Source organism: Falco naumanni, chromosome 7 (genome assembly GCF_017639655.2).
Source record: "Falco naumanni isolate bFalNau1 chromosome 7, bFalNau1.pat, whole genome shotgun sequence".
Classification (NCBI taxonomy): Eukaryota; Metazoa; Chordata; class Aves; order Falconiformes; family Falconidae; genus Falco; species Falco naumanni.
Window position 1 is genome coordinate 3,774,845 of NC_054060.1, and position 27,058 is coordinate 3,801,902.

The 27,058-nt window shown below is 43.8% G+C and overlaps 3 protein-coding genes across 5 annotated transcripts in view; 2 read left to right on the forward strand and 1 right to left on the reverse strand.

Moving 5' to 3' along the window:
- CTDSPL2 (CTD small phosphatase like 2) overlaps nt 1–4,982 on the forward strand; it is a 44,521-nt gene extending 39,539 nt beyond the window's left edge. The window contains exons 11-13 of the mRNA XM_040600445.1: nt 165–291; nt 1,179–1,274; nt 1,761–4,982. Coding sequence (XP_040456379.1) covers nt 165–291; nt 1,179–1,274; nt 1,761–1,826 — 289 coding nt within the window. The 3' untranslated portion in view covers nt 1,827–4,982. The remainder of the gene's footprint in view (nt 1–164; nt 292–1,178; nt 1,275–1,760) is intronic.
- Nucleotides 4,983–11,033: 6,051 nt separating this feature from the next.
- EIF3J (eukaryotic translation initiation factor 3 subunit J) lies at nt 11,034–22,376 on the forward strand. Of its 2 annotated transcripts, none has more exons than XM_040602287.1 (8): nt 11,034–11,168; nt 11,248–11,348; nt 16,485–16,542; nt 16,795–16,886; nt 17,354–17,468; nt 18,558–18,716; nt 19,732–19,805; nt 21,273–22,376. In XM_040602287.1, the coding sequence occupies exons 1-8, from the start codon at nt 11,141–11,143 to the stop codon at nt 21,402–21,404; spliced, it is 759 nt and encodes a 252-aa protein (XP_040458221.1). In that variant the 5' UTR covers nt 11,034–11,140; the 3' UTR covers nt 21,405–22,376. The 2 variants fall into 2 exon arrangements, with proteins under 2 accessions (XP_040458221.1, XP_040458222.1); XM_040602288.1 differs by having other exon boundaries at nt 21,276–22,376.
- Nucleotides 22,377–23,955: 1,579 nt separating this feature from the next.
- The window catches only part of SPG11 (SPG11 vesicle trafficking associated, spatacsin), a 35,606-nt gene continuing 32,503 nt past the window's right edge, over nt 23,956–27,058 (reverse strand). For both annotated transcript variants that reach the window (XM_040602286.1, XM_040602285.1), the window contains exons 36-40: nt 26,829–26,997; nt 25,981–26,069; nt 25,362–25,517; nt 24,758–24,909; nt 23,956–24,370 (exon numbers count right to left, since the gene is read on the reverse strand). In XM_040602286.1, coding sequence (XP_040458220.1) covers nt 24,190–24,370; nt 24,758–24,909; nt 25,362–25,517; nt 25,981–26,069; nt 26,829–26,997 — 747 coding nt within the window. In that variant the 3' untranslated portion in view covers nt 23,956–24,189. The remainder of the gene's footprint in view (nt 24,371–24,757; nt 24,910–25,361; nt 25,518–25,980; nt 26,070–26,828; nt 26,998–27,058) is intronic.

The window sequence follows — 27,058 nt, forward strand, 5'->3', positions numbered from 1 at the left end:
TAAAAAGCTCAAAAGAGAAAGGAAAAAAGGGAACAACTCTTTAAAAGGAGCTAGTAGATCGGAAGAGAAAAATACCGAGTAACATTTGGCAAAGTTAACTTTTCCCCTTCGCAATGTATGTGGTGTAATTTGTCTCATTGATTAGTATTTTACTTTATTCACAGGCATCGACTTTTCCGTGAGCATTGTGTTTGCGTACAAGGAAATTACATAAAGGATTTAAACATTCTTGGTAGAGATCTTTCAAAAACGATCATCATTGACAATTCACCGCAAGCCTTTGCTTATCAGGTAAGGATGCTGCTGTCAGCAAACTTTTCAGGTATGGTGAAAAACTTCCTGAAGGAAGACAGAGGAACGCTACATTTTGATTTAACTTCTTCTTTAAGCTTTGTGCTTAAGTTTGTATTTAAGTCTACAAACCAAACTGTAACGCATCACTAAGGTTTGCTTGCTTTTCTTTTGTTTTCGCGAAGAGCTGATAAGCGCACACTAAGTGATTTCTTACACGAACAGACTGTATCGCCAGGCAGTTGTGTTTCTTATTCAGCTTTTCTAAAGAAACCACCAGTCTGCTAAGTCTGTCGCTTGGGCTCCATTGTGGATTTAGGTTTTTAATGCTAGTGAAATGATTCAAGAACAAACTGCTGGTTGAAGTGACACACAGCTGGGAAAATTGCTTATGCGTAAATGTTATAAAGTTCTACCCTGTGATTTAGATTTTCCCAGAAGTGTGGTACATGACTAGTCCAGTTAGTCTGTTACACAGACAAAGTGCAGAATGTGGTCTCTCGCGTCTTACCGACATTAAAGAAGCAAAAACCCAAAAAGCTGTTTGACTTAGGCTCATTTGCACAAACTGCCTGAAGTCAGTACACAGTTAGGATCCATGGGTGTTTTAACAAAAAATTTTCTGAACATACCAGCGCTTTTCAGTTCAGCAGAACTTCTAGAGCTAGTTCTGTTTCAGCTTTGATGTGGAAATTCTTGTAGCAATGTATGCAAAGGAAGGAGATATTTTGGAAGTGAATTGTAATATAGACTTTAGAGGAAAAATACATATTAATAAACTCTAGCTTGGAAAGATTTTTCACCCAAATGCTATTTCACAGTATTTTTAGGTAACTTAAGTATAAATCATTCATTGGTTTTCATTGATTTTTTTTTTCTTACTTCAGCTTTCAAATGGAATTCCTATAGAAAGCTGGTTCATGGATAAAAATGACAACGAGCTCCTAAAATTGATTCCGTTTCTGGAGAAACTTGTAGAGCTGGTAAGTGCTTCCTTGATGTGGCTCTTCCTTACCTGCCACCCAAAAACTTTACGTAGCTCTTTCAGGTACTGTCACGTATTTAAAGATTTATTTTTTTTTTGAGTTGCTGAGATGTACACTGCTAAAAGTCACGTATGGCTCCCTTTGAAAAGGGGGCTCTGGGCAGTGTTTCCGAGTATGCACCAGACTGGCTGACACAGCCAGAGACGGGCTGCCGTTATTTCTAACTGTGCTTTTAATCAGGGGCTGTAGAATGGTAACGTCCGTTGGCTGTGATGTGTGTCTTTATTTTTAAAAGGCAAATAAATTGTTGTGGATGTTAGGTAGTTATTTCTGTAAGTCTCTTGTGTTTACATATATTCATGCCTTATATTTTGTTTCGTTAAAATACCGGTGTTAGAAAATTGACCCTGTTAAAATCTGACTTATAGATGTGTTCATTCTCCTAAAACCTGCGCCTTTGTGTTTTTTCTTTTCCCCCTACAGAACGAAGATGTCCGACCTCACATCAGAGACAGATTTCGCTTGCATGACTTGCTACCCCCAGATTAAAGCCTTTTGTCTAATTACTGAAGGGGGAGAAAATGCAGGACCCTTTTGGACTAAAACAAAACATTGCCATTACTGTTGAAATTTTGCATTTTTGTACCCCGTCTTGCTTTTCTTATCTTTGGTGCCCAACAATAATCAAGGGTTACGGAAAGAGACTTTATATATCTGAGATTGAATACATTCAGTACAATACAGTACAACACAGTAGGTAGGCTAGAACAGAAAAGTCTTTAGAACTAGTGCAACTCCAATGAAATTTTTTTATGTACAGGACATCTGCAGTTTATAAAGAATTCTGTTTCTGCCACCAGCAGTTTGACCTGTAGAAACACAGGATTTTATGATATAACAGAGATTGAAAATGGACTCTTATTTTCTCTCTGTTCGGTGCTCTAAGTGGGTTTGTAGCCACTTTTCTGTTACTTTTAAGATTCTCATTTCAACAGGAATGGCCAGTAAAAGTTGTTTTATTTTTCCTGTTAAGGTTTATAACCTTTTTACATTTTTGACCTGTATTAGATTAGAATTTCATTATGCATTCCTTTTAGTTGAGGCGCTTCATAGTTTTTCTGGAAATAGCCAAATTTTCTTAGTTTTTTATTAAACAGTTGGATGGCCGTTTTCCTGCTTTGTCTGCCTGCATACTGTATATTTGTTTAAAAATATTCTCTAGTTTTAGCCCACGTAAGTTTCATTTAGAAAGAAAACCCCTGCATTTATATTTTCTTTCTGTAATATTCTACTGTAGTTGAAATCTTTTCAAAAATCAAGAGACTGGCTAGATAAGAAGAATATAAGAATTACTAATATTCAGAATATTTTAAACCATTGTGATGGCATGTACTCTGGACAGACAATATCTTGCAGTGGCACAAACAACTGATGGACAAGGAATACCTCAGACTATGCTGTGCATGCAGATCTTGAAAGGAGAACTAGTTTGGTCACCTCTTAGGTTTGATGCAATTCAATTACTGCTGCCTTCTGTTTCCTCCAAGATTGAAGTATTCTGCACAGTGGCTCAGTATTGTAAGATGTTTTGCATGGGCTGATGGTACCCCTGTGACACTCGTCGTTACAATCAGTTTTAAGCTCTGTGTGACAGCGAAGGTACCTGGCAGTAACTATGCACAATCCTGTGGTACAGTACACTCCCACGCCACCGAGGCAGGCAGTCTGCTATCCTAGTGGTTTGCTATGCTATATGGAAATAGTCTTTCAGCCTTGGTTCTCTAATGCAGCTACCACAAGAGGTGGATATTTTTATAATGGTGTGTAATCTCCTTTTCAGGAGGCTTTTTATGGAAGGTATAATTTGTAAAAGTTAGGATGCTTTGCCTCTCGACTGCATTAACACGCCATAGGCTCAGACTGTTTTTGTGTAAAAGATGTCACAGAACGGCACTTTTTCTAAAGAGAAGTTTGATATTTTGTATGCTTGTTAAGAAAGTACAGTATTGGAAATTAAAGGTGGACAACTGATAATTGAGAAGTATGTCAATTAATTTTTTATGTATATTACCTGTTTACTTGTACAATTTTATTGTACAAATTACATGCAGCTTCATTTTCAAATGAGTCCTTAAAATAAGGAAAATCTTTTTAGGAAAACATTTAATTTTTGTATTTTTTGATTTTAAAAGGCATGAGTTATGTCAACTTTTTCCAGTGTATTAATGAAGATTTTAACTTTTCATCAGGTTGAGTGTTTTCTTACTATATTATCTGTTGTGTATGTAGCTAGCACATTGTGTCACTGAACTGTTTAAAAAACTTAGCATGTAGAGCAAGCCTGTTTTGTGGAAAATCCTTATTCATTAAAAAAGAAAATCATCATGGCAGATTTTCTGCAAAAAAGTGAAAACATTTGCAATTCAGAATACTGATTTTTTTTGTATTTAAAGAAAGGTATTTTGCTTGCAGGAAAGAAATACTACAGATTCATTTTAATGAGAATCTTTTAAATGTATTTATCTTTAGGGCATCTGGGCATCTTTACGCTGTTTGTCTTATGTCTTTATTGAAATAAAATGTACATAACATTACCTTTATATATGCTTTTGCGCAGACGTGTGAACCCTGTAACCATCCCCCGTTCCTCCCTGTTTTTATGTCGATAAGATGGTTCTGGAAATATTTATAGATTTTGAAAATGGTCAGCTTGTATTTCAATTGCTACATGGTTTGCCAACTATTTTTCAGTTGTTCGTTAAACTGTAAAACTAATCAAAAATCTCAGATTTAGGGTTACAGTGAATCCTTGTTTAATGTGAGATTCTTCCAAATTTCTCCAAGTCACTGACATAATAGAACTGCTTTAAAATTCAGTAGTCTACCAGAATGAAACGAGTTTTGTTAAGTAGTTCATAGCTTTTCTCTGACTGTAAAAAGAGATGATCATCTGTTCAAAGAATGTCCTTAAACACGTGGGTCCTATCTTTGGCTAAAACCGTTCTAAAAGTGCTTTCTTTAGTTAAGGAGACCAAAGCATACATTGCACTTTACAGCTGTATCTGTGTTGTGATGATCAGATCAGTGAGGGAAATCAAAATGTAAATTGAGGGATTTAGTTCTACATAGATGCACAACAAAAATAACGGAGACTGCTTAGTAAACATATTAAATATTAATATTTTAATGTGCTGCAAGTCTGGTATTTATCATTCTGAACTTTCTTTGCAGAATGAGTCTACCTTCTTGAAAATGCAAGTTCCTAAAAATGTCAATCACTTCTGACACAAACGATCTTTGCATGAAGCAAAGTTACAATCCACCAGGTTTTATTTTCGTCTCATTACTCTCGAGGGTGAGACTTAACTGTTCCTCAGATGTGAGTCTGGATCAAGTTGTGCACACCAAAACTGACGGTGATAACTGGGGGGGTCTCAACTATGTGCATTACTCGAGTCTTGAATGTAGAATTAAGCAGTTAATCTTGTAGCTGTATCATTTATTCCAATTTTATGTATTTTTAGAAAACGCAACATCCTATTTCCAAAGTTCTTAATGATTTCATTATGGTCTTTCGCTTGATCGTGGTATTCATGTGTTAATTTTACATGTCCATATGTATTCTGTTCTAGGTTTAAGCATTCTTGGTTCTGACAGCAAAATAACGTCTTTCATACTTATTTTGGCAATACATGTTCAATCTTTTTTGTTTGGTTGTTTTCCTTAAGTTGCTATACAGCTGGAATAGCATTCACCTTGGTATTACTGACTTCCTTTCCACCTTTGATTCATTTCACCTTCCATCTGTGTAGGAAAACATTTTTTCATTATTTTTGAGATATATCAGAAAGCCTGAATGTTTCAAGACATGATGAAAGAATCCCAAGAGTGGTATCAACCAAAGGCATGCTAAGGAGACTTACCTTCTTTAAACAAAGCACTGAAATGCGTGATCAAAGATAATCAGGTGTGCGAGCGCTGTGCTGAAGGAGAGCAGGACGCAGCGCCGGCAGGAGCGCTGCCGGGTCAGTCTGCCGCTGGCAGCAGAGCTGGCGGGGCAGTTGCTCTCGCTTGCTGTGAGAAGCAAGCGTCATTTTCGTGGCATATCGTCTCCCCTCCCCCAGCGCAGCTCTTCCCAGCGTCCGAGTTCAAGGGCAATCGTACTGGTGGTTGGACTGGCGCAGCTGGAAGAGCATCGAGCCCCAGTGGGGAAAGGGACTGGGAAGGAGCAGATGAGGAGATGGAGCGGGTGCAAAGCTCATAGCACGTCTGCCGCCGGCAGAATAGTGATGTGGGCCCGCAGCCCGAAACGGCCTTTAGCAGTACAGCCTGCTCGCTCCGTAAGGCAGGCTGCCCAGTAACACAAAGATACTGTGACTCTACTGAGTAAATACCCATATTCCTTTATAATTCCTCCTGGTTCTGGCTTCCTTATAGCATTGCATTGCAAATGGTATCTTTTATTCTTCTTTGTCTAAACCAACTTGTATCAACCATGTATCGTTAGTATATTAAAGTAGATGATGAGACTCATAACTTCACCATATATACGGAAATGAAGGCAAGCCTCTGCCTGTGATAAGATGCCTGCGTTGCAGGGAATTGTGGCTGCTGAACCAGTCGTGTGAGCCTTGCTGTCATTCCTCTCACTTCTGAGCGAGGACTGCGTTAGCACCAAGTACGCCCAAGCGTGGGGAATTAGAAAAGCGAACCGTGCCTTCCTCCGTCCCCTTGCTGCGGGGCTCCCGTTATGTTCCGCTGTAAGGACTTGGAGCGCACACCTTGGCAAAGCTAAAATCTCAACGTGAAATTAATGCTTGCACAGATCGGAGAGCTAAATTAGAACTTTAATAGAATTCAAGAAGACAAGGCCAAAAAGCAAACGTTCGCCACCCATTGTCAGTTTTAAAAATTGTCAGTTTAAAAAATGGACAATACCTACTGGTATGACATCAGTTCAGCTGGACAAGTTTCTTCAAGCAGGTGCCAAGAGAAACAAATTACTCCATTAAATTAACGTCTTCCACTCCAAGTAGAGCATTAAGTTACACAGGCAGTATTTTTCTGGTGAAAGGACTTCTATGGATCTACGTGGCAAAGAGGACAGACGGTACCTTTGGTCTGCAGTCATGCCATTTCCATGTTTCGTGCCATTAAACTTCTTTAACCTCATTGTTAAGGATGGATACAAGAAGATATAAAGCAGCCGCTGTCACACAGGCAGCGCAGCAAGCAGCAGACGGCAGCGCGCAGCTGGCTGGGGCCCTCGCCTCCCGAGAATGAGGTAAACGTCTTCGTTTTCATGCGACAGATGCCTCTTCCTGGGAGCGGTAATCCATCACGTTCCGTCAGCATCTTCAGGCAAGAAGATTGCTTTGAGGATTTGAGTGAAAAGGGACTTCAAAATCCATTCTGCAAAGAGTGTGAAGTTGGAATGTGATGACTGACAAGGAAGCCCGGGAGGCTTTCTCTCCTGCTTTTCCATCCCTCCCTGGGTCACATTTTACCTTCTTCCTTGTGCCCGCGCTGGTTCTCGCGCAGCCACGTGGTAAGCCTGTGCTGGGAGCTGATCCGGCTGAAAACTAACCATGGGGGAATAAAAGAGGCAAAAGTGAGATTGCAGCAATGAGGGCTCCACGGCTTAGATCAGTTAAAGCTGCTGTGGAATGGCAGCTAAGTGAAGGTTCACGAGAAGACAGTTTTTCTGGGAAATGATTGTTGCATTAAACTCACTCAGCTGGAGAACAGTGTCATGGTGTGTCTTGAGGATGCTAAAGGACTGCTCTCAAAGATCAGATCACACCAAACCCACGTGATTTCAGATTTGCATCTTAGGTTCTTGATACTTAAATCGAATCCTGAACAAGTTGATAAATGGCTGATGAGAAGTAGCATAGGAGCATAATTTTCTTAGCTAGCAGTCATAATTTTGTAAAAAAGAAATAATAAAAAAAAACCCCTAAAACATTGGCAGCAAGTGTTTTTGTTCGGAAGCAAGCAAGGATGGTCTGCTAATGATTAACTCGTATAGATTTTGTGAAGCACATTGCTATTTTGGTTGGCTTGATTGTGTAATGTAATACCGTTTTGCTTTATTTTTTTGATACTTGCAAAAATGTCACTGTACTGATAGGCTGAGTCTTGTAAAATACAATTGGAAGAGAACTCATGTTCTACAGATTTGTGTTTCTTCTGCAGTCATTTCTAGTACATAGAATCATAAAGATTTATATTAAATATTTATGCTCTGGCTACTGTTTTATGATTTTTAGCTGATAACCTTCATTGAAGACTGTGTTTTCTGTAAAGCAAGACATTTCTCATGTCAGTTTTCAGCCTTTAAAATGGAAGGAGAAGTGTATGTATTTTAAAAGCTAAGGATACTGGAGGCCAAATAAGGAAAAAAATAGACGTGGTTTAAGTACTACGATTGTTACAGCAGATTCATTTAAGATGGTCTTGCTTTGAGGCTGATTTTTAATATGTGATACACGTTCCACTGGATATCTTTTGTAAAATGACCACAAGACCCAATCTGTCTCATTTTTATTAGTTTTTCCTTCTAAGCAGAAACCTTTGGACTTCTTCAAAATGAGAACTGTTTGCTTTCCTGGAAGGCAGTAGTTTCTCTGACTCAGAGCTGCACTGAGCACCAAAAAATTGGAAAAAAAATTTTCTTTGTGCCTTAGTTTCCTCATCTATACAATGGGAGTAATACTTACCTGTTTTAATCCACCTGTTTAAATTACTTTAAATGTGCTGTGTAATACATAGTATTTTCATAATTAACATGTTCCAAATCACTGCACAGTTCTTGCCAGTTTCATAATTATCCTTGTAGCATACCGAGCTTATGAAACTCTATGTAGACTTGTGAGGACGTAACTTACGACATTATTTGATCCATAGTTACATCTCTGTTATTTTTATTGCCTGGTAAATAGGTAACAACAAAAAAAGGATGATAAATTTGGAAGACATATTTTTCTTTTAGCTAACATCATAGTATCATAGGTCATTCCTCTTACATGAAAGACAGGTGTTTGAAATACCTTCAGATTAAATATATCCTCCTTTTCCACTTAATCGCTCAGATTGTCACAGAAATCAGAGTTGGGAGGTGTCAGTGAAGTGAACTGGAAGAAGTTACTGTTTCCAGTGTTTACATATTTGAAGTTATTTGACAAGGTAGAAGGAAATGCCACCAAAAAGCTTGTCTGGAGGAGGCTCAGGGGGGCCTGGTCTGTAGCCCCCAGGCACATCATGGCTTTGTTTAATCCCGAGATAAAGGTGTCCCCCACTTCTAACCTGCCCCATCAGCGATGTCCAAACAATGCAGAGCATCAGTCCTCATGGGGTCTGTGACAGAGGTCTGCTTGCCTCTGCCTGAACCAGCGCCTGGGGGCACCGAGGTCTCTCTCCCTTGGTTTTGTGGGCCGAGCTGTCTGAAGGAACAAGACCGGCCCGAGAATTTCAAAATAAAAAGTTCCTTGGGGTTGGTGGGGGGGAGGTTGGAGAAGAGTGGTGACTTGCAGCTGGGTTTGTGTCCGGGGGCTACTGCCCGTCCATCCCTCGAGCCTGCCTTTGGTCTGAGAACCGAGTTTTGTATTTTTGGGCACTTAATTCCTGTAGGTGGTGTTTACACTTAACGCCCCATTTGCTTGAGGTCAGACACTGCCTTTGAAGTTTTTAGTAAAGGACTCACCTACACTTCTCTGGTGGCCACAGGGCCACAATCCCTCAGGGATCTGACCTGAAAAACCACACCCTAAGCAGCATCATGTGGATAAATTGTAGAAATGCATTCTGGCTGCTAGACTGTCGCTAGTAGCTCTGCTGCAGCCCTTCACCCATGTTTCTTCTGGATGATCATGAACCTGAAAACTAGGAAATTACTAAGTCATCAACTACCTTTACTACACGTCTATCCTATTACTTAGAGAATTAGGAGACTAATGCAACATCAGGCTTCACCTATTTTTTTCTCTTTTTCTCTCCCTCCCAGCCACAGGACCATTCCATTACATTTCATGCATGACACATTCCCAGCAGGACCGTAAGAGGCGACCGAATGCAGCCGGCCTGAAAGCCTCTGCCACGCTGCCGGGTGGGTTACTGCAGCCAGCGCCGCGGCAGCGTGGTCCGCGCCTGGGACTCTGACCTCTGAAGGGAAAACAGCTGAAGGCAGAGCAGTGTTCAGGTGGGCAGGGGCCTTGCTAGCTGGAACTTCTGGGTTTGTGGCTCTTGCTTCTTGTTCCGTCTCCAGTGTCTCCATCAATTAAAAGTTATTTCTACATTGCGACAGAAGTAACGATGCTCCTGGGAAAACTACATCCAAGATGGCACAACGGTGCTCCTGAGGTAGCACATGTGAGTCCCTCTGCAAGGGACTGAGGGGGATGCTGTTGAGGTATGTTAATGGGATGATACTAACCTTCGTGGTGCTGCTGCTGCTGCTAAATATTAAGTAACACAGATCCCAGAATACTTTAAAATAGCCATGTGCATAGAATCAAGCAGTTCTGGACTGACTGAAAAGCAACAAGCATTTAACTCCAGTACTGCCAGCATTTTAAGAAAGGAAAAGAATCCAAGTCAGCTGAAGGAAAGTCAGCGAAGGAAATTTAGCGGTCGACAGCTGGGGTGTTTTCCTAGCCTTTGCCTTTTGCTCTGTTTGAATCATGCATTAGTACTTTTAATGGGTAAAGGAATCTTCAAAAAACTTGCTTCTTGCTTTTTCTTCTGTAAGGAAAAAAGGAGACACGGCAGCAAAGTTAAGGGAATAAATTCAGACCAAGTATGCAGGTTAACTCCTAGATGAATTCCCTGATACATACTTTAATAGGATGTTCCACTTTTTTTAAGAAAACTCTTGAACTATTTCCTCCTTTTTTCTATGCCTTTATATTCCATTTTTGTGTCTGTTTATTGCATATTTTCTAGAATTGATACCTAGAAACCGAGCTTCCGAATGAGACTTAGTGTCTCTTTTACCACTGTAGACCGGCCTGTCTGCAGCATCGGAGGAGGAGGCCTAAGCAAACAGGACCAGGAGAACAGGGGACAGTGGCTGAAGCGTCAGCTGGCAAAGTTCACTCCGCCTGAGGCTACTCTCCCAAAGCTGCTGCTGTTTTTTGTGACGATGGTCTATTTACGTGAAAGCCCTGCCGTCTGCAGAGGGTGTGAGGAACCAGCCCGGAGTGCCCCGAGCTTCGCCTTTCCGGGGGAAGCGGTTTGCAGCTCGGGGGCCGCCCCCGCGGGCTGTCGGTACAGCAGCTGTGCGGGGTGTTCGAAGGCTGCCGGCCGCCTCGCCCGCAGCGGTGACGCCGCTTGAACCGCCCCCGCGAGGTGTAGCAGCGTGTGCGCGGTCCCGGCACGGGAAAGATCCTTGTCACGCGGAGACCCTTAACCGCCACACGGCTCACGCCCTCTGCTTCAGAGGGAAGCACCGGGCTCCCCAGCGCCGGCTGCGGGCACAGCGCCGCGTTAGTCCCCTTGTGCGGGCACGTTCAACGGCCGGGGCCTGAGGGCCCTGCCCGGGGCGGCTCCCCGCACACCGCGGCTGCCGCTCCGCGATAGCGCCGAGGGGCCCTTCCCTCGGGGCCGGGGGCTGAGGGTGCCCCCCCGCCCCGCCCCGCCCCGCCTCGGGCCGCCCCTGAGGCCCCGCGCGCCGCCATGGCGCCCGGCCGCCCCGTCCCGCCCCGCGCCGGGCGGAGCTGGGGGAGGGGCCGGGGGAGCGCGCGCCCCGCTGAGTCCGCCGCCGTCCCGGCGTGCCCCGCGCGCGGCGCTGGCTGGGGCCGCTCTGGCGCGGCCGCCTCACCGTTCCTGCTGCGAGCGCCGGCGGCCGCGGCGCGGCGGGGAAGATGGCGGCGGAGGCGGCGGATTCGTGGGGTAGGTGGCGGCCGGCGGCCCCCCCCGCGCCCGCCCGCGCCCGCCCGCCCGCGCTCACCCGCTCTCCTCTCCCCCACAGACGCCGACAGCTTCGAGGTGGTGGAGCCGGTGGCGAAGCGGCTGGTGCCGGGAGTGGCCGGGGACCGCTGGGCCGGCGAGGATGAGGAGGACGACGTGAAGGTGCGGCCGGGCGGGCGCGGGCCGGGCCCTGCGGTGTGGCGGGGGCGGCGTGGCGGCCCCCGGGCTGGCGGGGGCGGCGGGGCGCGGGCCGGGCCGCTGCCATATGGTGCCGCGTGTGTGGGGCCGGGCCCGGGGCAGGGCCGGCGGGTGAGGGGAACTCACGGGCCGGGCTCGTCCCTCCGGCGGCGACGCGCGGGGCCGCGGCCGGGCCGGGCCCACGGCGGGCGGGGGGACCCTGTGGGGCGGCCCGGCCTGTGCCGGAGCGGCCCTCGGTGTCTCGGTGCCCCGGGAGGGCACGGGGCGGCCTCAGACGGCAACGCCAGAACGCGGAGCAGAGCCCGAGCGCTCCTCTGCCCTGCGCCCCCCCCACCCCGCTGCTTACCCGCGGCCCCCCGGGGGGCAAGCGGGCGCTTTCCAGGCCTGAAGAGGCATCTCCTCTTCGGGGGATTCACCTGCTGCTCCCCAGCTGCTTGCCAGGCTTCTGAGTGCTCGTCTGGGGCCGGCTGGTTTCCCCCTGCTTCCTGTAGCCTTTCAGATTCGGGGCTGTGGGTATGGTGCGCTGAGACGTTAGAACTGGCTTTAAAGAAAGCGGTGCTGTGTTCGTGCTTCTGCTGTTGACCAGAAACTTCTGTGTTCTAGCAGCATGGCTCCTCCACCCCTTTTTCCTCCTCCTTCGCACACCCCACACCCCCCCGCCGCCACAGCTGGAAAGTACAGTAGTCTTACTTTGTGGTTTCAGATTTGGTAGTGCCCGTATCACTTAAAATGCATTTACTTAAGGCACTATTTGAGACAAATTTTCACTGTATTTCGGAGTGACGTCTGCGTTGAATCAGGATTAAAACACGCGGACGTTCATTTCTGATGTTTGTGAAAGACTTTCCTTAAAAGCTTGTTTTCTCCTACCTAGTTCCAGCTGTCCCATAGCAAGCCGGGAGATTGAGTGGCGAATGCCCCAGAATCCTCAGTTTGCTTCGCATTTGTGTGGACAGTAAGCAAAATGATGCCAGGGAACATAGAAGGAACGTGCTTGATGAATGTAAGGAACAGAAATAGGTCAACTGAGAAAGACCTTTTTGTTTCTAATCAAGCTGCTGAGATACCGTGATAGGCAATCTCCAGAGGTGACTTGGTCATTCTAGTATGGTCACAAGTCTGAAGCTTTCTGGAATCAAGTATTGCTGCTTACTGGGTGACGACTGGCTGCCTTTGTTATTTAGGCTGCTGGCCGTGTCTCAGAATCTCAAAAACACCAACGCTCCTTGGAGCTTAGGGTGGTTTTCTTTTTATAAATAGTATGAAAAAAGTAGTTCATCTTCTCTTTAAAAAAAAGTAACAAATTTTTGTGAGTTACAGGCTGTCCGTTTTCCTTCTTAAATTTAATAACGCCCACACCTTATAGTTACCATAGGTGTCACGTTACAGCAGGCAAAATAAGTAAAGGTATCTCTGTATACAGTAGGTACGGTCGTTTGTAAAGAGTGTGGTTGGCATGTAACTATATGCATATATGTAACTTATAGAAGTGTATATATACACGGGTATCTTGGACTTGCTTTTCCTCCTTCCTTTGAAAGTGAGAAGCTTCTCGGTTGTGGTAGAATGTGTCCAAGAGCCGGACTCTGAAGTGTTACTCTCTTGAAGGCACCTGCGCTTTCTGTGGCCGTTTTAGTAAAGGAACAGAGCTTTCCCACATGTAATAAGAACGCAACTACCTAACTCTTTCCGCGAGCTTATGGGTTTTAGCACTGGAGCTGCACCTAGAGGGAAGGACAGGTCCAGCAAAGAACGCTGTTTTATTTTACTTCCATCTGCTTTTCCTGTAGAAACACCAAGAATCGCAGCACTGAGCCTGGGAGGTGGGTGCTCAGGCTCTAGATTCCTTGTTTGCAAGGGTCTGCCTTGGGGAAGTACCCGCGTAAGAAAAATTACGTGGTCTAAAAGAGGAGCACAAAGTGTTTTCTGACCACGAGCTTGTCTTAAGGCTGGAATGTGTTCTGTATATTCAGATTCTGTAGGTTTTTTTGGAAGATTTTTTTAGTGAGGAACTTAAAGTAACCGGTAAGTTAGGAAACTTCCACTTTCTCAGGTTTAAAATTAGCATCTTCATCAGTAACAAAACTCCTCTCCAGTGTTACCCAGAACACCAGTTTCCCAGAAGACGGGCCTCCTGCCAAGGAATTTTCATCTATTTACTCTTGGGCAATTCTGTGCTTAGCACAGCCAAAGCTGGGAGATGTGCTTGTTATCATCCAGGCAACAGCTTTTCCCATGGTGCAGGCATTTCTCTTTGAAGGAGAGCGTTCAGGTTTAGCTGGGAATCTCAGATGCTGGAGTACCTGTCACTTCCCAATCATGTCTTCTGTTTTTTTTGGGGGAACTAATTTGCATTATCATGCTTTTTAAGGTACATGTGATGGAGCATATGAAATTCTAAGAGACCTGCTCTCATCAAGGGATTATTTACATGAAATGGAAGGTGTTTTTAATAGCATTATTTTAGTTGTTCACAGTGTATGGTTGGACTTGATGGTCTTAAAGGTCTCTTCCAACCCAAACAATTCCATGAGTCTATGCATAATTAAGTAGTGCTGAAATACTTTGAAGTAAAGATGTCCTCTTTCAATTACTTAGTATCAGTGCAAAGATACAGCACTGAAGCAATTTTCTTTTCCTCCAAGAGAGTTCACTGGAATTTGTAAACCACAGAAATAGGTGTATGTTTGGATGCTTCACCCTGCCCCCAGTAAAAAAAAAAAAAGCCTGCCCAATATATTAATCATGTTCTATTGCTGTTTTAAAAAAAATGATCTTGGAGAAGAGTGAGAGAGTATTCAGTGTAGCTGGGAGACCTGCGTATCTTAGCACGCCAAGTTGAAGAGTGAACCCTCAGATGGCGATGTCTCGCAGGTTGTCCTGCCAGGAGTGTTTCTCCGATGGCGCTGAGCTTGCGGTTGTCTGTCCCCGGTTCCAGCGGCGGTGGTCTCCGTGGGTAGGCTCCCGGCAGTCGTCAATCCCTTCTGTTAAAAGTCGAGATCCTAAATCCCACCTGACAGCTCGGGGGCAGGCTGGGCCAGGTGGCAGGCCCTCGCGCTGCCCGCCAGAGGGTCTGCTGTTTCTACGTTGCTTCATCATCTCAGCTTTGCAAGCCAAAACTGCCACTGTGTGCTGTCCCCACGCAGGCACAGCTAGCAGGGACGTGGCCTGCTGCAGGGAAGGAGTGCGTCTGTCATCACGTGGAAGTCCTTGCCCATGTGCCCTCTGTTAAGTCTCCCGAATGTACTAACAACGTGCAGCAGTTCCCTTCAGTCCCACGAGTACCTTTACATCACGGATGGGGTGCCCTTCCTCTGGGGTTTGGCACCGTAAAATACTTAAAATCTGTCTGTGAAGGACAGGGCAAGGGATAAGGCAGCGAGCTATATACAGCAGTTAAAAGTGCTATTTAATAAGTGGGTGTAACAAACTTAATTAGGTATGAGCTAAAATAATGCTGCTCCAAATTCACGTCAGCTTCTTGGAATGTGGATGGGAAGCTGAATCCCTTACAAGTGCCAATTAACTCAAGTGAGCTGGTGGATGAACTCAGGTGTCTTCCTTGCTTGGATCAGGGAAATACTGAGTTCTTCCACCAATGTCTTTTATTTTGCCATGCCCGTAGCAACCCTTAGAAATTAATAAATAGCTTGCATGACTGCTTGCGTTGCTGTTGTGGGATGAAAATCACAAAATTCAGGATTTACGGTTTTTACGCTTACCTATAATGAGATGCTGACCGTACATGTGATTTTTGTGTAAACTAGGTCTTGCCAAATGTAATCTCTTAAGCTTGCAAGCTGAGTTGAAACAGGTAACAGAAATTAGAACCCTGTGAGGTTTCTTGACTTTAACTTGTGGTGTGTATGTTGTGTGGTACTCTGCACGTAACTGCAGATCAATTTTAGAGTGTTGATTTCCATGCGGAGGCCACCTGCTTGAATTTGCAGTGCCATTAGGACAAGAATATGTATTCCCATAACCCTTACCCCGAAAACTGTCGAAACTGCAGAGTTGCTGCTGGCAAAGTCTGCAGATGACATCAGCAGGTCAGTTCTGAAGAAAATGGTGCTTCCTCGTATTTCTTTGAATGAGATACAGTATTTTGAACCACAGATCATCCACTTGGGTACAGGACAGTGGGAGACGTGGCCTTGAAAGGAAGGAGGGCAGATGGTGAGGTGCGCAGTGCAGTAGCTGGGGACCACCACAGATCCTGAACACGCTGAAGGGGAAAACTGGAGGCAGAGTTACTGCGAGCACCGCAGCTGAGGCTGCTTGAAAACACACTTGAGAACGTGGTGGCTGTTGGAGAACATTTAAGTGATTTGTTTGTGAGAAGTCTTTCGATAGCTTCTATGCTTATAAAAAGGCAGTAGTCACTGGTCAAAAACTGCTCAGAAACGCGGCCTTGTGGCTGTTGAAGTTGGTATTCCTGCCTCGAGCTGGGCTCCCTGCATTCTCCTCTGCTTGCTGCTGCTTTCCCTGCTCCCGCAGCGCGGCCTTATCTGGCTGCACACTGCGTTGGCAGCAGATCCGGGTGAGCGTTCTCCTGTGCGCCACAGTTCCACGTGCAGCCGCAGGGATGGTTTTCCCAGCACAAGGGAGAGGGCTGGGCCACAGGGAGCGGTATCTGGGAAGGAATGGGGTCTTTTGGGGGGGGGTGACAGCGTGTTGGGGTTTAAAATGGTTCCGCTGCACTGTCGGTTCCCAGCAGTGGCTGCACTACATGCATGTGTCCGATGACATTCCAGTATCTTGTAATGTGTAATACAAGAAATGATAATAAACTCGGGTTTTACTGTGGGTGTGATTTGACTGCTCCTGACCTTGCTTTTGTAACTACATTGACGTGAGCTTCCTGACTGAATAAAAGCGTCCTTTTTCGTGGTAAGAACTGATCCTGGAACATCTTGGTCATCCCCCAGAAGCCGTGCCCTTGTTCGACTCTCACGGCTTCCCCCCGCTCCCTCGCTCCCAGACGAAAGATTAATGGCTATGTGAGCGTTTGAAGAGGTTCTATGAAAGCTGCTGTTCTTTGTTACCTAAAGAAGTAGGAAAGTATCTGTAACAGAATCTTAATTAAAACTTATTTTGTAGGATAACTGGGATGATGAGGAGGAAGAGGAGGAAGTAAAGGAGACAGAGATAAAGCAAGGTAAAACTTAGAAGTAATAAGTGGCTCTGCACGCAGCATCGGAACAGGCTGGTTTTGCCGTGAGTGTATCTAAGAATCAAACCCATGTAACAGGGTTGGGTTTGGTTTTGACAAGCATGTCTGTTAACTCGGTGTTCGGCTCCCCGTAACCCAGCGCTGTGGCTTTTTCTTTGATTAGTGTTTCTGTAGTTGCTGGGGGAAAAAAAAAAATCGGTAGACCTCTTGAGAGTTGTATTGTTCAATGTTTTACAGAACCAAAAGTTTCAGAAAAAAAGAAAATAGCAGAAAAAATAAAAGAAAAAGAAAAGCTACAGAAGAAAAAGCAAGAGGAGCTTAAAAAAAGGGTAATTCCTTATTTCTTCTGGGTCTCCTAATATTTAGAGGGCAGGTTTGGTATTTTTTTATTATTATTTTGAGGTTGAGCAAGACCTGTAAAGATCTTGACTAGTCTGATAAAACAAACTCAAGTTTTGTAGTGAATAACATCTGGGAGATGTTAGCTTTAATTTCTCTGTAATTTAACCAGTTCTTGAAATCTCTTTTTGTATGCACCGGATGATAAAACATGCAGTTGTGAAACATAGAACTAAGGTGTTTCTTCCCACTTCTAGTAAAATGAACAATTTATTAAACAATGTAGCATGGTTATACTTCATTGGGCTGGGTTTCAGGTTTGTACATGCTTGAGATGTACTGACTTCAGGCAGAAGCAAGCTGTTCAGGTGGCGCTGGGAGAAACACGGTTTCTCATACGACCCCTGCTCAAGGCTAACACATACAACCTTCTCCCTATATGCATTTTCTAATTCAGTTAGAGGCACCAGAGGAACATAAAGAACTTACACCAGAAGAACAGTTAGCAGACAAACTACGACTAAAGAAGTTACAAGAGGAGTCAGACCTTGAGTTAGCAAAAGAAACATTTGGTAAGTGTGCGGCCGAGTCAAGCGAGTCGATGTAACCGCAGCGGCACAAAAGCGCTGCGTTCTCTGAATAAAACTGTGTGAGGGGGGGATACCTTGCACGAAGAACGGAGCAGGATTTGGCAGCGGGGGCGCCTGCAGGTTGTGTTACCGAGAATAAAGAGGGGTTTAAATTCAGACCAGTGGAGGCACGTCCTGGTGCTAAGGGCTGATGTGCAAGAACCACAGAAGCATCTTCAGAGTAGAGAAGGTGCTTTTGCTTAATGTGTGACGGTAGGAGGTTACAGGAAGAAGATGGTGGACTAAATTTTCCAGCATACTGGTACTTGCGGTAAAAAGATGAGTATGTTTAAAAAAAAAAAAACAAACCCAAAACCAAACCCTGTCTCTTAATGTTTGGAGGTGGTTTATAACATGGCTTTAATGAGGCTTTGGACAAGTGTGGCACAGCATAACTCACGCACGCTTTACTTCAGGCAATCCACGCAATGCGCTGGGTGTTGGGAAAGCCAGCTCCGTTCGTGGAGCGAGCTCATTTCCTGGCAGAGATGAAGCAGCCTTAAAGCAGATCCTTCTGGTTTTGTGCTTTGACAGAGGTAGCAAAGATACTGACTCATAGCAGCATTCTTCAAACATGAAAGCGTGTTTCCTTGACTATTGTGAATTATACAGCTTATTACTCAGTGAAGATTCTGCACTGTGAGTCTTCTGAAAGAGTACAGCCCCTTGGGGGGTGTGTGTGCATTGAATACAGGTGCAAAGAACCAACTCAATTTTGCACTTAGGAGCAATTATGACAGGAATTCCTTAAGAGGAAAGGGGTGCACGTTGCTCCAGAGAACAGGAATAGCTGGTTCACATTACTAAGTTTTGCAGCAAAATACTCCTCTGTATAGGCTAGTGACTCAGGCTGTTAGCTCCTGTGTGGCAGAAGCCGGTGGGAAGTGAGTGAGCAAACCTCAGCTTTGGCTTTGCCAAGTCTCAGCGGAGGTGAGGAACTGAATGTCAACAATGTGACTTGTTTCCTTTGTTGTCATCTTTTAGGGATCACAGCTAATGTTTTCTGTAATACCTCTCTGTCTTTCTGTGCAGGTGTAAATAACACTTGTGGAATAGATGCCATGAATCCCTCTTCAAAAGATGACTTTACGGAATTTGGCAAACTACTAAAAGAGAAAATTACACAGTATGAAAAATCGTTACATTACGCCAGTTTTTTGGAAGCATTAGTTCGAGACGTATGTATTTCATGTAAGTTAAGTGAAAGACATCCTAGAATATACTGCTACCAAAATTACGATGGAATCGAGGCTAAAAACATGCCGTTACAGTAAACATTAAAATCAAGATCGATCTGTGTAGTTTGTACTAAACAAATCTGAGTAGTATCCAATTCCATTCCCACAGATGTTATTAAGGCTTGTCTCCCTGTACAAGAATGTTTCTGCACGTATCAGTTAAAGACACATTTTAAAAAGAGTGAATTTTTATGCTGATCTAAAACTTGCGTGTTTTTCTTGAAGCCATTTCTAAAATAATAATAAAATTCAGTTCTCTGAGCCAGATAACTTGAGCAGCTTGGTTGGAAACTTACAATAATTGAGTTCATGTAATTCTGCGACTGCAAAATAAATCATTCTGGATTCAAAATGTAACTATACGGAGATAAAACTAACTTAGTTGGGCTCATTTTTTTCCACTGCTCTGGTGAACTCATTGCTTGAGATCTTCCCCGGCACTGCACTCGCTGTCGCTCAGTGAGGCGGTAACTTGATAGGATTCAGTGCTGTATAAATACAGCCGGGCTGGCTGACGGCACCTGGTAACTTACATTTCAAACCAGCTGCAGATCTCCTAAAGCAAAGGACTTGCAACCTCTTGGAGCATTTATTGTTAATAATTTATTGATAATCCACTGCTCCTTTTGATACATTTTACAGTATTTTTACTGTATCCATATTTTACTGGTCAAATGCCACCTCATTAAGACTTCTGTGTTCACTGACTTCCAGTTTCCAAGTTCTACCTTCTACACATTCAAGCTGCTTACTGGGGACCATCTGAAATCATAATTGTGACTGTAAGGACCAGAATTACCCTGTCTGTATTTTGCTGATTTAAATCAAGTAATTGCCTGTACTTACTACTAATGCTTATTTCTGTTTTTTTGAGAATGGTGATGTTAGATTATGTAACCGCCTTCTAAGAACAATATTGATGAGCAACCTTTTCTTTTTCTTCCCCCAACCCTCACCCCGTGACGCAGTGGAAATCGATGATTTGAAAAAGATCACAAATACCTTGACAGTACTATGCAGTGAAAAACAAAAACAAGAAAAGGTAAGACCTCTGTGTTTCTGCAGCAGTAACAGTACGCGCTGAAGGGGCTAATCTGGAAACAGCAACAGGTTTAACCCTGACTTGAACTGCTGATTTTCTTACAGGCAGTAGCAGGGGATTAAATTATAACCTCGCATACTGGTTTAGCTTTAAATCTTCTTCACTGTGTGAGGTCATCAGGAGTTGATTGAATCTAGAGATCACAGGCAAAAGCTTGATTAATTTACATAAATGTTACCTGTGTGCTGACCTTGTTCCATTTGATGCTGTCTTGGAGCTCAAGTGGCTTACGTGGATATTCTGAAGACAGCAGCCATCCCCATTCAGAGTTCAGTGTCAATGTAATACCAGTCTGCCGGTAACTTAAAACTTTGCCGAAGTTTGGGATTTTGAATAGCAGATAACTGGGACTTTTACACTGTCATGCAAACTGAAGGAGCAGTAACTGGATAGGCAAGGAAGAGGCTAAGTTTTAAAAGGTGATTTAATAGCTTAACTGATTCAAAACGTGTTTTATGGCATACAGCTATGTTAAAACTCACGGTGGGCTGGAGTTCACTGATTAATCAAAGCATTAGATAGCAACAAAATCAAGCAGAAGATAACGACTGGTAGTGCAACTCTTGGTATATCTTAAATCATATTGGAGGATTGTTAGGAAACAAATGGGAGTGTTGTCCATGTGAGGAGTAACTTGTACATCTAAAATGAGAAACCTCTTGGACACAAACTGTTCCTGTGGCCGGTTCTGTCACGCCGGTTCCAAATCCCCAGGTGTGAGTGAAGTACCTTAATGCAAACCAGACCTTAGGTACAGTGTTAACACATGGAGTCTGGCAAATGTGATAAACTATTTCTTTAATATGAACTGCACTTCGGAGAGCAGCCTGCGACTTACTGAACCAAAAAAGTTTTGAAAGTATGTATACTTGATATTTTTATACTCTTCTCTCCTGGCTTTTCATGTAAATCAGTTCGGCCAGCTGCTGAAAGCTACAACTACACTGATCCAGTAAGGAAGAGCTTCACTGTGAAATGTTCTGTGAAGTTTGTTTAGGACTTTTCCACCCCACACCCCCACACACAACTCCCCCCCCCCCCGGAAGATATTCAGCCATTATGGTAATAAAAGCCACATTAAATTCCTTAATTTAGTAGGTAACTTCATAAAAACTACTAGACTATGCATTTATGTAGTTAGTCCTCTTGTTTAGAGTCTAGGTAAGATAGAGTGAAAGGAAACATGGCCAAGTCTGTGACAGAGGGAGCTGTGGGGACACTGGGAATGTCGAAGCTTTTCTATGAAGAGATCGCACTGTGGATGAAATGCAGGGGTAGAAATCGTCAGCGGTGTGCTCACCATGGGGGGGTGTGAATGCTCATACCCAGAGACGTGGCATTTACTCTTAATTAGAGTTATAGCAAATCACTATGGATTTTAAAGTAAACATGCTCTTCCTATTTAAGCAGAATAAAGCCAAAAAGAAGAAAAAAGGTGTGGTGCCTGGAGGTGGTTTAAAGGCTACTATGAAAGATGACCTGGCCGATTATGGAGGATACGATGGAGAATACGTACAAGACTTTGAAGACTTCATGTGACATTTATCTCCCCTTCTGTTGTCTTTCTGTTGCCCATAATCCCTTAAACATGTAGCACAACTTTTCTTCCTTTAAATTCTGCCAAATGCTACAATCAAAATTGCAGTATCTCTGTGCTGGTGGTTTTAACTCTTGACAGATCTGTGCCACAGCACCGGGCCTCCTGTTCTGTGGTCGGGTTGGAATGAAGACATTTAAAAGCTATGTAAATTGCAGTTAAAAACCCCAAAATCCTGATGCTAACTGTTGCTATTTGATCTTATAGTAACAGCCACTAAATTGGTAAGGAATTTCGAGGCAAAGTATTCTTACCAGCACAGTTCAGTGACATGGCCTTAACTGTACCTCCTTGAATGAGTTGTTTGATGAACAGAAGCAGTTTGCAGCAAGGGCATGGTGTGCACTTAGTATTACAATTGCTTTGTCTTAAGTTAGAGCTTGAGTTTTTCAGTATATTGTGAAGGGGAACTGCTAACTTCAGAGTGAGGATACTGCACCTGGAAATGCATCACTGGAGATACCCACCGCTTCAAAGCTCAACATCTAAATGGAACACTTGGTGGGTGAGAACAAGGAGAGTGTTGCTTTGGGGGGGGAAAAAAAAAAAAAAAAAAAGACTTGTGTCTTGAGTGTGAAGTTTAGTTTCCATTCATCTAAATTTCTACTAATGCAGCTGTATGGGTTGGGTATTCTTTAACAGTTAATTGCCTGGTTTAAGTGTAAAATGAAAAAAGAAAAAAAAAACCCACCAAAACACCCCCAAAACCCAGGACTTCCTTTTGGTCTCTCATGGGTTGTGGTAGATCTTTCACAACTCAGCTATTTTCTTTCATTTGAAAAAAAAACAAAAACAACTTGCTTAGCAAACTGCAACAGTTACTACAGTTGGGCAAATTGTTATGTTAACAATTATGACATCTGCAATGTTTTATAAAGCAACTAATTTAATAAAAATCACTATTGAGGACTTCACTACAGCTGTCTTTGGACCAGTTCTTCTAGTATCTTGAAGTGGTAAGTTGCAAAACTGAGACGAGCTGCGCGTGTGTCACTGGGTCTGGTGTCTGACTTCCAGCTTAACTGGTGGTAGAGGGGCAAGATTTCACTCTTGGAAAATGGCTGTTTCTTATGATAAGGCTCTTACAGGTGCTGGTGGTAAACAAAATACTTCCAGAACTCCCAGAATCCAAACGTTTCTGTGACAAACGTAATCTTTTCTGTGGCTGGAACTGCTGAGTTCAGTGGCTTGTACTTCCCTTAAGAATATCTTGGGGCAGCCCTCATCAGTGCAAGCCGTTATTTTAGTCCAGCTGGCATTACCACAAGAAGTCCTACATTTACAACTTGTAGTTTACTCAAGTGTTTGTTCCCAACACGGGTGGTATGTGTGTGTGCTTCTGCAAGGCAGGCTTTCTTCCAGATCCTTCCCCTTGTTACTGATCCTGGATTTTTAAAGGATCAGAATTCTCAGATGCCAGGAACTTCCAAAGTTCAAGCTAAGAGCTTGCTAGCCATTATTTAACTCAGACTGATCAAAGCCAGCGTGGTCTAATTTGGTCTTCTGAGACTGACTAGAACTGGGATTTTAAACAGTGTCCTTCTCAGGCATAATCTTCCCTTCGTAAAATGTTTTATTTATCAGTGGAGCTGTGACTTGTACTATGTATACCTGTGTATGTCTAACTTGTAGTGCTGCAGATTTGAGGTGAATACTGTGCAAGTAAATATTTGTAATGTGCAGCAGTTGCTAGCATGAAAACTTCAGCAGCCAAAAGGAGACTGTAAGCTATAAATCCAACTTAGCATCTCTTCGCTAATTAACTGGGTTGCTATGGCAATTGTATTTTTGCTAGGATAATGTTTATACAGATCATACGATATCATTGCTTCATTTTACTTAAAAGCTGTCTGTATGCTGTAGTCGGCTGTCAGCCTTCCTCACCCCCCTTCTTGGAGAGGAGGCAGTGTCGTTGGGTGAGTTGGCAGCTCCGCAGGCTGCGTTTATTTTGGGGAGCGTACAGAGTCCAAGCTGAAACTGGGTTTCTGCCTGAAGCAGTGTCCAAGTCTTACCCCCCTCCCCAGTTAAATGGGGTTTTGTCAGCTTGCCAAAACATCTCTGCGGCAGAACGCAACGCTCTGGGCGCTAACTCCCAACAGGCTGTCGATACCAACTGTCTGCCCAAGCCTGGAAAGGAGCTGGAATTTAATAACTGTTAGCATACATACGTACTTGATCACTTCTTTTACTCCAAGACAGTAGTAAATTAAGTATATGCTGTTTAGAGTTGTACGAGACTTTATCACTGAGCTAGAAAGCCCAGTCTAATCAGACTGGAATGGGAGAACATCTCAGCCTAGCACGTATCTGAAACTTTCAAAGGAGTGCACTAATTCTCCTGCGTGTTTCATCGTCAAGGTATCGGATATGCCACACATTCCATTTCAGCCTTTTGGTGGTTTAGATCCCATTCCTATGGTGATCCATCCTCCGCACTCCTCATTTAAAGGACCGCTGGACCTCTGCGGTTCATCATCAGCTGTGCCAGTCAAGTGTTTTGGAAACAGTAAGTTTTATTATACAAAACACAATTTTAGGTTAACACAGTCTTGGGGATTTTAAATATTTACAACCACCACCAGTTTTCTGGAGTAAATTTCATATAGCAGCATGTCAGTGTGAGCAGGTAGCTGATAAAAATATCTGTAAAGAATCAGTACTAACCATGCAAGAAGCTGTGGCGCTGGTGCTTGTCAGAGGCGGCCTCTACTCCAGGGAGGCTGGAGTCTAGTTCGCTAACATATCATTGAGGCAACAGCCAGTCTGCGCATCCTTCAGAAGCGTATTGACCACATCATAGAACTTGTTATCATAAGCCAACCTGTAGTATGTGTAGATATCCTCACAGTACGTGAGCAATTTCTTCAGATTTTTCAAAGCCGCATCGGTAGGTGGGTGTTGTTTAACTCTGAAAAGAATTGTATGTATAATTGAAATAGAAAGGCTTCACAAGACCCGTAAAAACTACAGAACCTGCAAGAATTTCTTAAAAAGAGGTTGTGCTCAACTTAAACATTTTATTCTTTTAGTTGTTTGCTCTGATTAATTTAAAAAAAAAGATATGATCGGACCAGCCCCAAGGGACCCTATTTATCTGGCTCCATAAATACAGTAGATGCAGTGCTACATCTACAATAGGCTTGAGAAAGAAACTAAACCTAGATCTCAAGTTCCTATATACTCCTTCATCACATACAAGCTTGTAACAGCACTAAGACTGCCGTTAAACATGCAGTTGCTCCTCTAAAGTAGCCTGTGGAAAAGAAAGTTCTGATTTGACCACAGAATTACTTACTTCTTGGCAATCTCCTCAAATATGCTGGGCTTCAGTGGTCTTTGTTGTTTAAATTCTTCTAAGTAAGTGAAGTCTCCCTTGGTGATCACTTGTTGATACAGAACTTCAGCCCAGTCTGGAACAAAGTCGTAAGCCTCAGTCACAATAGCTGCCTGCAGGGGGAACAGATGCTGGAGTTACTGAGCAGGAAAGAGGTTATTCTTGCGCAGAAGCATTCCTAGACTTAGAATACTTAAAATACTCTATGTCTGCTTGGCCCATCTCTTGATGCTGTTCTTTCTCATTTCCAAATGTACCAAATGATGGATGCCAATCTAGACTAGATATCAGGGGCCCTGTGTAGACTCACAGCGGCACGAGAACCACTGGATAGCGAAGGTCCCGGCCGCGCGATGCAGCCAGCCAGCAAGGACTGCTACAAACATCAGCCCGCACCAGGACTGTGTTTGCATCCCATCTGCAGCAACACCGTGCGGTAAATTACAGCACTTGGTGGCTACGTGGGAGAGCTGAGCATTACGCTTGCAGGAGCAGAGTGCTTAGGTACCTGCTGTTTAAAACAAGCATTTTCAGAAAAAGCGACAGCTGAGGAAGCCGAGCCTACCTGATAGAATCTAGGCAAGGACATGATGGAGTCCATCAGGCTCTGTCTGCTCAGGTTGATCAGCATAGTGCTCTGACCAGTGTTGAGGAAGTGCAGCTGGAGCGTTATCAGCTTGGTTAGCCGACTGCAGCGCAGGGACTGGCGAACACAGGAGTCCTACGCAATAAATCAAAGACAAACACAAGCTTCTGAAGCATGTTTCTAGCGGAAAGCAGTAAATATTCCTGAAAGCAACATTGAGTCCAGACTTGTCTAGTATTTCATCTTTTAGATCACTGCAGCTCTATCATTGACCATATTTCGTTAGTTTTAAATGAAGCTTTGCTCACCACAAATGCTTTCATCATAATCACACCAGTTTTTAAACATTCTTTATAATATCGTTCTATTCGTGCCAGTTAAGCTCATGGTCACTCCTCTAAAACCGCAGAACGTAACGGTAGCCCTAGATGTTAAAGCCAGAACTGGGAACAGGATACAAGAGTGTTGCTGTGATACGGCGGAGCTGACACAGCAGGACGATTCCCTTGCTCCTTTTCTGCTGGGACAGGATTCTGCACCCCCTCCCTAATGTGCTCCCAATGCTGTACCAAAGTCATACAATTCCAGCTCATTTTACCTTAGAATAACTTTCTGCTGCATCAATAAACAGAGTCAGGGCTTTCATCAGCAGTTTCTTTAAATTTGGAATGTCCTGAAGAGACTCCTCTGAAATGGGGAAAAAAATTGATAACCAATTATTTATAAAGGTGACAAAGTTAGTTATAAAAATACCTCCTGGTACCAATTCTGTCGCTCGTGTTGCTTCAGAAAACAACAAAAGACTAAGGAAAAAACCCTCATATTAAAAAAGTGCAAAGAAATGGCAATGCCTGTTCAGTTAATGGACCAGAGCTATTGCTGGAACTTGGTCAAGTGATAGAAGAACTGAAAAGAAATCCAAATCATACATTTGTGGTAGATACAAGCACAGACTACTACCAGATAAATTCAGAAAATCATTTGGCATAGCTTCTGGTTTAGTTGCCGTTACAGTACTGGCTAACTCTCCCCACCATTCTCCCAGCTGTACAGAACTAAGTTTAGATGTTCGCAAGTTATCTTGCACAAACATAAAACCCCCAACACTTTATATACACACCCTCTATAAAACCCCACTGTGTCACATGCTGTGAAAGTGAGGAAAACATGCATGTGTCTTTACCTCCTCCCATGCACAGTACCACAGGAACACTACAGTATGGTAAGAGCCAAAAATCTCACCTCTTTGAAAAATACCAGAGCAGCCGGATAAACTGTTAAGTAGAAGAATGCCCCAAGCCTGGCAAACAGGACCCTCCTTGCAGCCGGCAAAAGTTTAATGGATTTTACCAGGACAACACAGGCAATCAAAACTACATTTACCCATCGTGTCTCCCTTCTTAAAGAAACTTGCTTGTATTTCTCAGTTTTGCAGTTTCTACTCACCCCATGGCTGAGATTCAATGAGTTTAAGCTGTATGCAAGCAGCAGCCTCATGATTCTCTCCAATTTCTCGGCACATACTGAAGCAAAGGGCTATCATGTTGTGCTTTTCACTGTCCCCTGGGCGACAACGTTTGATGTAATCCAGCAGAGCTGTCTTCAGCGTCCCGCTCTGGTCAGATGAAGGAGTATCAGATTAAGATTTGAAGAGGTTTTTTCCTAATTCACATTTT

Bases quoted from the DNA above. Each gene is read 5' to 3' on its own strand.
- EIF3J (XM_040602287.1), top strand. From the start codon at position 11,141: ATGGCGGCGGAGGCGGCGGATTCGTGGG. The intron at 11,169-11,247 runs GTAGGTGGCGGC...TCTCCCCCACAG, and splicing joins GGAGGCGGCGGATTCGTGGG to ACGCCGACAGCTTCGAGGTG. The intron at 17,469-18,557 runs GTAAGTGTGCGG...CTTTCTGTGCAG, and splicing joins GTTAGCAAAAGAAACATTTG to GTGTAAATAACACTTGTGGA.